This window comes from Otolemur garnettii, unplaced genomic scaffold (genome assembly GCF_000181295.1).
Source record: "Otolemur garnettii isolate 467f Iridium unplaced genomic scaffold, OtoGar3 scaffold00074, whole genome shotgun sequence".
NCBI classification, from domain to species: Eukaryota; Metazoa; Chordata; class Mammalia; order Primates; family Galagidae; genus Otolemur; species Otolemur garnettii.
The window spans coordinates 1,917,768-1,927,914 of NW_003852469.1; the positions used below are offsets into that span (position 1 = coordinate 1,917,768).

Sequence of the window (10,147 nt, forward strand, 5' to 3'; positions counted from 1 at the left end):
CAGCACTCTGGGAGGCCAAAGTGGGACGATTGCTTGAGGTCAGGAATTGAAGACCAGCCTGAGCAAGTGTGAGACCCTTATCTTTACTAGTAATAGAAAAATTATCCAGGCATTGTGGTAGGTACCTATAATCCCAGCTACTTGGGAGGCTGAGGCAGGAAGATAGCTTGAGCCCACTAGTTAGAGGTTGTGGTGAGCTCTGATGCCACTGCACTCTAGCCAGGGTGACAGTCTGCAAAAAAAAAAGAATTCTCAAATCTTTGTTTTTATTATGCAGATTTTGTTTCCTTGGAAGGGATTATAGGCAAGATGTTAACCAAGCTTTGGTGATTTCACAGCTCTCTTAAATTCTAAGTGTACATAGCAGAACAATTGACAAATTAAGCCAATAAATTGATTAGATGACTGCTAGATTTATCTCTCTCAGGGAGGGGCATAGGGGCTTTTTCCCCCCACTTAGTGGTTTTTGAAATGGTCTAAATCTTTCTACAGTAAAAATACCATTGCTTCTGTAAGCTGGAAAAACTTTCAGCTTTTCACGCTATTTTAGGTGAGATTTGCATTATAGCTCATTATTTTCAAGTGAACAATTCTCTGGCGTTGAGTACGGCCATGGCATTGTGCAGCCACCACTTCCATCGGATTCTATGCTAATAATAAATCCAACTGTCTGTATTTGGAAACTGGTACCCTTGGTTGCTTCACATGGGTAAATGGCACACTTCTCAGTTTACTCTTTCAAGCAGTTATATTTTGTACCTTACGAATATATACTATCCATTCAAAAAGAATTAGCAATTTGCACTTTTGAAAGGTAAATAGTTTCCTCTCCAGGTTTTCCTCTGCCATTCAATGCTCATGACTCTCTGCCCTTCACCGCTGATCCCCTATAATCACAGGATGGTCTGAGTAAAACAGTTTTATTTTTACTTCTCATTAAACATGGTCCAGTCTTTTGGGTTTTAAATTTAAGTTCACGTTCAACTGCAGTCAAAACCTAAATGTAAGCTTACCCTTGAGTGACGAACAGAGTCCTGATTGCCGCTTGAGTTCTGGTGTGTTGACATTTGCCCGGTGGGTCTGGGAATGTGTCGCCCTCCCCGTGGGCGGCCGGCCTGGTTTCTCACACGGTCTTTCTTCCCGTCTCTGCAGCGAGGTTCTCTTCTTAGCGAACCTGCCATCCAGGTGAGAAGGAAAGGAAAAGGAAAACAGATTTGGTCTTTGGAAAAACTGGACAACAGGTTATTGGACATGAGAGACCTTTATCAGGAGTGGAAAGAGTGTGAAGAAGATACCCCGGTAAGTCGTTTCTTCTTTTTAAAATTACCACCGTTAGTTATGGAAGGAAGCAACCTGGATTGAACCCGGCCATTTCAGGGGAAAATTGTTCTTTCCCCAAAATGGTAACATTCTTTCTAGAGTGAACGGTGTTTTAATTTTCTAAATTGTTTAGCAAATCAAGAAGTTTAATCCAATACCTTCTTTTTCCTACTCTCCGTTTCTGCCTTTTGGATTTCTCGCAGAGACCTCCACTTTCCCTCCCGCCTTGCCTCGGCCCACGTGTGTCTGTCGCACATCCTGCTTCGGGAACCACCTGAGGGCAGAGGCCAGGCCTTGCCTCTCTCCCCGGGTCTCCACCTGTTTAACCTTTCACATCATAAACCTATAATATGTGTTTCTGAAATTGAGCATCAGTGGTTCTTTAATACCATGAAGCAGCTTTGATTGTAATGTAGGTGCCATACACCAATACACTAGTGCTCCGTCCTCCAGTTGTGGGTTTTCTGACTCAGGTCAGCCGTTCACCTGCACGTAGTTACAACAGAAATGTGTGTCATGTGTTCTCACGAGTTTTCCATGTTGCTGGTCCTGTTTGGGCAGAGTTATTTCCTTATCCTCTGTTTTGCAAAAATGTTTCTTTTTCCAAATTGTCATCAGTAAAAATGACTTATCGGGTGACATTTTTGCTTAATTTTTTTTTTCATTTTCTTACTAAATTCTTCTCCTATTTTGAATTAAAAATAAAGCAGCAGTGGCAAACATGGAAAAAAAAAATCCCAGGTCTCTCCTCCATGAGGCTCACCTTCATTAGGACCAGGGTATCTTACGATTCAGTAGGAACAGAAGGAACAGATAGGAATGACCCTCTACCCTAGAAGAAAACGAAGAGTAGTTTAGTACACGCTGCTGTTTTTTCTTGTTAATATTTTTTTTTGTTTATTTTGTGGCAAGATTTCCAAGTAAGGGAGAAGCAATGCTAGAAGTAATGACCTGTTCCTGCTGTCGTAGGTCACGGATGCTGCCTGCTGTTCTAAGTGGGAATGAGGCAGTGCCATGTGGGACCAGTGGGGGCTACGCTCCAGCAAAAACTTCCCTTTTTAAAATCTAGAGCTTTTTCTAAACTTTTCTGCATTTCAGAGGAAATTCTACAGAAAAGGAGAATTGGGATAATTAAGTGGAGTTTAGTGACTTAGCATCAAAAGCTGGTAGGTTGAATGCGTGATTTTAAATGATTTTTCTGAAGCCGTGGGTTCTGGATCTCCTTGCAGGTCATTCGATCTTACTTCAAACGTGCTGATCCGTTCTTTGATGAGCAGGAAAATCACAGTCTCATCGGGGTGGCCAACGTCTTCCTCGAGTCTCTTTTCTACGATGTCAAGTTGCAGTACGCTGTCCCGATTGTCAACCAGAAAGGGGAGGTTGGTTTTCTCTTTCAGCCTCATTTCCTGCGGAGAACTGTTGGAGAGACAGTTAGTCGGGTGGTGATGGCGTCTTGTATTTTTTATCCGTAATGACAGATGGTAGGTGCATAGGGCTTTGCGGTGGTTATTCCGAGTCCTTGGAGGGGAGAGTTAGTGCTGGAAACCAGGCTTCTAAACCCTCCTAAGCCAGTCCCCTAACATCAGAAGAGAGGCCTTCTCCAGGGAGCAGGAACCACACCTGGAACAAGTTTCTGCCTCTCCCACTGGTGCAGGTGGCAGGTCGGCTGCACGTGGAGGTGACGCGGATCAGTGGTGACGTCGGGGAAAGGATTGCAGGGGGCGAGGAAGCCGCGGAGCTCTCCTTTGAGAAGGAGACGCAGGACAACAAGCTGGTCTGCATGGTGAGTCCCGGCTGCACGTCAGAGCGGGCGAACTGGGGCCGGTTTTGAGGATTATGGGTGTTGAGATGGTAAATACTCTTTTTTGAATTTTGAAAATCTCTGTAAGTTGATCATTGGTCGAGACTGTATTTCATCTGTGTCCTGAAGTCCTGGTTCAGCAACTTCAGTACCTCTCCCCAGGACCCTCGGACAAATCAAGTCTCTACCTGTCCGGAGGCCACTCACCTCCAGAATGACACAAGTCTGCGTTTCTGTGCTTCATGGCAGAGAAACCCAGGTCTTTCCCACCAGTTTCCTCCTCTTATTGGGGCTCTTGATTCCTCTGAAGATGCAGAGTGACCCAGTGCTGGTTCTGCCCTTGGCCACTGCTGAGTCGCTGCTCGCAGGGTCTCTGAGTCATCTTGGTTTCTCTCTGCCTCCTGCCTCTGGTTACGCCTGCCCTCCTTCCCGCTTTCCCACGCCTTCCGTGCAGGATATTTGTGTTGAGTGTTTCCGGTCAGATGTGCGAGGTACAGAATATGACGGGGAAGGAGGTGAGGCCCCTGCTCTTAGGCGGCTCCCTGTGTAGTTAGTTATGTGTGTTGGGGCGACACGAGTGTGAACAAAGGACCCCAATGTTGTGTGATCTGATTGTTCTCATAGATGAGAGGGAGGCCGCACGTGTTCTGGGAGATAGTGGAGAGGGAGTGGATTCAGAGAGCAGGTGTGAGGAAATGAGAGAACGAGGGAAAGTGAGACTCAGGCTGCACCTAGGGAAGGGGTGTTGGTGGGCGGTCGCTGGGGAACGGTGGGCGGTGGGCGGGGTGTCTCTCCTCGGCCCCTTCCGGCTCCTTCCTGCTCATTATGACAAATGCAGAATACTCACATTTGTGCCCCCACCCCGTGCCCCGCCAGCTGGCACTGCCATGGGTTGGGAATCCCTGCAGGAACCAGTTAAAAAGTGAGCATCTGGCTCGGCGCCTGTGGCTCAGGCGGCCAGGCGCCAGCCACGTGCACCTGAGGTGGCAGGTTCAAATCCCCAGCCCGGGCACTCCAAACAACAATGATGGCTGCAACCAAAAAATGGCCGGGGGTTGTGGCGGGCGCCTGTGGTCCCAGCTGCTTGGGAGGCTGAGGCAGGAGACTTGCTTGAGCCCAGGAGTTGGAGGTTGCTGTGAGCTGTGATGCCACAGTACTCTATCCAGGGGGACAGCTTGAGGCTCTGTCTCAAAAAAAAAGTGAGCATCTGAGGACACGGGGCCGGCAAGCTGCAGAGGAACCAAGTACAAGTTGGGAGATGACCAGGAAAGGGTAGCCAGGCCCAACTCTGAATCATGATCCATCCCGCCCCAGTCCTTTCTCAATGTGCGTTTCTAGAGTTGAAGTTGGTGCTGAAGGACTGAGTTGCACATTAGCAGCAAGGCGTGTGGGAGGAGTGGAGAGTTGAGCAACTTCCCCCAGGGCTTTGCAGATGGGGGCAAGGCCTCCAGGGGCTAAGTCAGTTACTTTAGTGTTCCCTGAATGGTTTCTCTGGTTCCTCTGGTTCCTCTTCCACTGCCTTAACCAGCTGCAAATTGAAATCTGTGGCATTCTGACACCTTGTGGTGATTTTAGCTGTTATGTGCAAAAATTTAAAAAACAAATCCGAACAGCCTGTGTTGTAAGATCTGCAGACGTCCTCGTACCTGGCAGTCTTCATTCCTGACTGGTGTCCTGTAGAGGAGATTCAGCATCTGAAATCTGGGCCCTTATATATTTTAACCTTAAAGTTCAGATTAATTTCTACTAAAAAAAAAAAAAAAAGGCTTTCGGGTGGGATTCCGTCTGACTGGTGTGTGTTGATATGTGGGCAGTGTGCTCAGGCCTGGCGCAGCTCATTCCCGACATTTCCTCTGTGTGGTCAGTCTCGCCCCGGGATAGTAAGGGCTCCTAGTGTTCCCATTTCACCTGGGAGAAAACTCAACCTAAGAAAACAAATTTAAGTTTTTGTGTCAGCACACAAACTAATAAATGTTAGGGATTTTTATTTAGATCTACGTAAATCCGAAATCGTGTGATCTTCCCAAGTATCAGATTGTATCACCTTACAAACCAAACATCTTAAGACACCCAATGAAAAAAAATGACGGCTTTATAAAATTTCATTAAAAATTAATTGCAGAGTACTGGTTGAACAGTTTGGTTAGGAGGAATTAAATGTGTCAGCTAGTCTGTCTCCCATAGCCTTTCAGGGAATTGCTGTCTAAATGTTTCAAACTCTTGTTGACATCCCAGGAAAGCTTGAATTACGGTGGGAGTTCTGGTTCACTGCCCAACCGTTCCGTGTCTGGTATGGAAGGAAATGAAGTCATCTGCTTTGTACGACGATTTTCTGTGTCCTTCTCTATGCTTCCTGAAATGTTAAGGTTGTATTTGTAGTTGGTGAAATGCCACATAAACTTATGTCGTATATTCAAATTTATTTTCATTTATTGGATGGAGGTAGATGGAATCACACAGCGTACAGACAGTGACGAGGGTGAGGACGGTCACGACTGCTGTCCGAACATGGGAACATTGGCTCAATCAGTCATTAAACCAGAATTGAGTTTAACTTAATTAACTATAGGATTTAGTTTTCTTTGTAGCTAGAGGAATTTTAGAATATCACAGCTTACCACAATAACTCCAAAGTAAAAATCAACCCAGGGCTGTCTACCAAAAGAAATATTAGGAATATTAGGCCCCTTTAAATTCTGTTATAGGCATTCCTTTCAGGGGTATTTGGGTCGGATGGGACACATATTTCTAATTGTGCTTGGTGTCACACAACTCTGAACTCTAGCTCACAGACTCTGCCTCATATACAGAGGGAGGGTGTTCAGTAATGCTGGTGCACAGAGTGGGAATATGCCAGCCGTCATCAGTTCCCAGATCTTCAAATCAGACATTCCTGATGCTTTGAAAGTTCTCCCCCCAAAATATGGTAGAGAGGCTTGGCGCCTGTAGCTCAGTGAGTAGAGCGCCGGCCATATACACTGAAGCTGGTGGGTTCAAGCCCGGCCTGGGCCTGATAAACAATGACAACTGCAATTAAAAAAAAAAAAATAGCTGGGCGTTGTGATGGGTGCCTGTAGTCCTAGCTACTTGGGAGGCTGAGGCAAGAGAATTGCTTAAGCCCAAGAATTTGAGGTTGCTGTGAGCTGTGATGCCACAGCACTCTACGGACGGTGACGTAGTCAGACTCTGTCTCAGAAAAAAATGCAGTAAGGAAGAGTGGTCTCCTTATACTTTTAAATATCAGACAAATACTTTCCCCTCTCTTTAGTATTTGTTGTTTGTTGGGACACACCAATTTTGTTCTTTGTCCACCATGTCATCTTTTTAGGACATATCCATGGTTAGACAAATTCATGTCGCTGAATGATGTTAGTGTCTGAGAACTTCCTTCTTTTAAATTGATAATGATGGTTCTTGTGTTCTCCTAAGGAACTAGAATTTAATGCTCTTCATCCATCTTTAAATGGTTTATAGCGTCCACCTTTATAGTCAAGGTCATGGCTACCCTGTGTCAGGCCTCTCACTAAATATGACAGTTGTCACCATTTCACAGATGGCACAAATGCAGTGTCAGAGTGAATGGCTAAAAAACCAACAGTTAGTGAGTGGCAGGGTCAGGCTGGAACCCAGAACTGACCCTGAGTGCTTCTTGGCATCTTCAGATCTAACAAATGAACCAGAGCCTTGTTCTTCCTGCAGGTTAAAATCCTCCAAGCCACTGGGTTGCCACAGCACCTGTCCCACTTCGTGTTCTGCAAATACGACTTCTGGGACCAGCAGGACCCTGTGATGGTGGCCCCCGAGGTGGACACCTCCTCCTCTCCCGTCAGCAAGGAGCCTCACTGCATGGTCGTGTTTGATCACTGCCGAGTGAGTGGGGTCAAGGTTTAAATTCCTCGTGTGGAAACAGGACAGAAAAACAAACAATTTCTTTGAATGATTGTGTCAGTGTCTATCTCAGAGAATAGGTTTTTAGAGTGGGGATTGAGTCAAAAACTGAAGTATCGGTGCAGCTCACTGCTCCATGATGAAAAGTGAGCTTTTGTGTGAAAACCAGATGTATGGGAATGGATCTATGCCTAACTCCTCTCCAGAAGAAGTGTACGTTTTGTATGAGATGATTGGAGAAATGACCTGAAAAGGTTAAGTAGGCTGTGCTCTAGAGAAAGGGGAGATGGGTGACAGGCAGGAACTAACTTTACCGAGCACCTCCTGCTGTTAAGCGCTGGGTGTGATTCTTTGTTTGATTTTTTGCAGTTTTTTTTTATTTTCGGCCAGGGCTGGGTTTGAACCCACCACCTCCGGCATATGGGGCCAGTGCCCTACTCCTCTGAGCCACAGGCGCCGCCCTCTTTGTTTGATTTTTACCACAGTTGTATTTGGTGATAATGCTTTTCCTTCAGCTATAAAACCAGTTCAGAAAGATCAGCTTGGACACAGCTAGAAACCAGCAGAATCTTTTTTACTACGGTGCCACACTTGAGCCATCACATTTTTTAAAAGAGAGAGAGAGACCTCTTTCTAATCTGGTGAAATCAGGTAATACCTTCCATGCATTGAAGATGGAGAGAGAGGAGGAGACACCAGCAGTGCAGGAGATTCCATGACTTTCTTTGATAAACGGTTTTGAATACAATTCTAATTGTGAAATGCCATCTTATAAAGATGGACAGGTTTGGAGAATTTTTAAAAATCAAATCTTTTTTTTTGCATTCATGATCCTTATTTCCTTTCCCTCCTATTATTATAGACAATTACCTTTCTAAAAAGTGGGAAAATCTTCTTTTCAACCACACTGCTGCTTTCTTGCATGCAATAACTTTTCTATCAAGATATTATGGATCATTGTTGTAATACTTAATGTAATTATATCTTTAAACATAGCTCTCAAAATATTGCTAACAGAATAGAATACATGTTGGTCTTACAGATTTTCAAGGTGAAAAGTTAAAAAAATTCAGAATTATGGTTATTTTTAAAGTCAAAAACCTTCGGCATCTGAACACTCATTACGGATGTTAGGTGATTGTTTTAGGTAAAACATTCTGTTTTCTCGTTCTCCGTGATATAATTAAGTATATGTTGTCTGGCATAAACACTCATAAGATTGCCAGAAAGTACTTGCTGTTGTGTAATTAGCTGTTGTGTTTCAGGAGTTTTCTGTTAATATCACTGAAGACTTTATTGAGCATCTTTCAGAAGGAGCGTTGGCAATTGAAGTCTACGGACATAAGATGAACGATCCTCGGAAAAACCCAGCCCTCTGGGACTTGGGAATCATCCAGGCAAAAACACGTAGTCTTCGGGACAGGTGAATTTTAGATGTTCTTCTGATCCCCTTTGTAATTTTTGGTTTTGTGAAACAGACTCTCAAGCTGTCACCCTGGGTAGAGTGCTGTGGCATCATAGCTCACAGCAACCTCCAACTCCGGCTCAAGGGATCCTCTTGCATCAGTTTTTCTATTTTTAATAGCGATGGGGTCTTGCTTTTGCTCAGACTGATCTCGAATTCATGGGCTCAAGGAATCCACTCACCTTGGCCTCCCAGAGTGCTCGGATTACAGGCGTGAGCCACCACACCTGGCCCCCTTTTTAATGTTTAAAAACTGCAGCTATTTCCTGGGTTTCACCAGTGTTCCAGGCTTGGATGCAGTTGTCTCCAGGGCATTAATCACACACTCAAACTTCCTTAGGGCAGTGAACTCCGAGTAGTAATAGGAGGCTGAATTTGCGTCTATTTAAGAGGAAACAGTGACATGGATTCTGCAGAATGGTCTCTTACCATCACGAATTACTTCTAATTAGCTGTAGCAGGTGGATTGGGGTCTACTCTGGGGTTCACATGTATTCTGTCTTCAGCTCCCAGTTATTTATTTTTTTGGAGACAGAGCCTCAAGCTGTCCCCCTGGGCAGAGTGCCGTGGCATCACAACTCATAGCCACCTCCAACTCCTGGGCTCAAGCGAGTCTCCTGCCTCCACCTCCCAAGTAGCTGGGACCACAGGTGTCCACCACAACACCTGGCTATTTTTTGGTTGCAGCCATTATTGTTGTTTGGCGAGCCCGGGCTGGATTCAAACCCATCACCTTCGGTGTATATGGCTGGGGCCTTAGCCACTTGAGCCACAGGCGCCGAGCCCAGCTCAGCTCCCAGTTCTGTCTGGTGTCTGTGAGGGAGAGAGGTGGGCTTGTTTGTTGACTTAACAGGAAGAGGTAAAAGGGAATGACTGAATTGTGTAAGTACTGTTTGTCTCCTTTTCATCTAAGAAAACCAAACTTTTTTCAAAGGGGACTTTTTATTTTTGATTCTCTCATTGACCTGAGAAAAGACAGCTGGTAAGTCTCTACAGTGTGTGCGGCACCACCATCATCTGTCTCTGTCAAGACAGTCCCTGTATTTACTTCTGTACCTTTGATGGGAATGTCCCAATTTTGGAGTAACCACTTTGAAATAGATTTGCTGTTGCATCTTTTTGATTGAGAGGGTCATTCCTTGTTATAATATTAAGCAAAGTATAAACACTTCGGTTTTTAGTTACTCATTGAATTGCAGGTTGTTCCATTGAGTTACTCTGTCTGGAGGTCGTTTTGACTGTTAATTCTTAGGTAGAGGATGTTAAGGTGCCAATTGAAATTCAAATGCATGATTTTCCAAGAACTTCATCTGTTTCCTAGATGGAGTGAAGTCACCAGGAAATTGGAATTCTGGGTTCAAATCTTGGAACAGAATGAGAATGGTGAATATTGCCCTGTGGAAGTGATCTCTGCAAGGGACGTCCCAACAGGAGGAATCTTCCAGCTCCGGCAGGTAACGTGATCCAATGTTCATATTAGATCCTTTGAAGCCAAAAGGCTTAATACTGGCTCCTTCTTAGTAGGAAAAAATGATTATGAAATCTGGACCCACCCTGTCTGTTTCTTACATTAAATTTTATATTTAATTGGCTCCTATTTCATGTGTATTTTTCTTTTGTTGTCACAAATAACGGCTGTGTACAGTAGTTTTTTTTTTTTTTTTTTTTTTTTT

The 10,147-nt window shown here is 44.7% G+C and overlaps 1 protein-coding gene across 1 annotated transcript in view; it reads left to right on the plus strand.

Moving 5' to 3' along the window:
• KIF13B (kinesin family member 13B) overlaps nt 1-10,147 on the plus strand; it is a 161,898-nt gene that overhangs the window by 94,378 nt on the left and 57,373 nt on the right. Inside the window, exons 18-23 of the mRNA XM_023515544.1 lie at nt 1,153-1,299; nt 2,550-2,699; nt 2,975-3,103; nt 6,821-6,991; nt 8,275-8,432; nt 9,796-9,928. Of these exons, the coding sequence (XP_023371312.1) occupies nt 1,153-1,299; nt 2,550-2,699; nt 2,975-3,103; nt 6,821-6,991; nt 8,275-8,432; nt 9,796-9,928 (888 nt within the window). The remainder of the gene's footprint in view (nt 1-1,152; nt 1,300-2,549; nt 2,700-2,974; nt 3,104-6,820; nt 6,992-8,274; nt 8,433-9,795; nt 9,929-10,147) is intronic.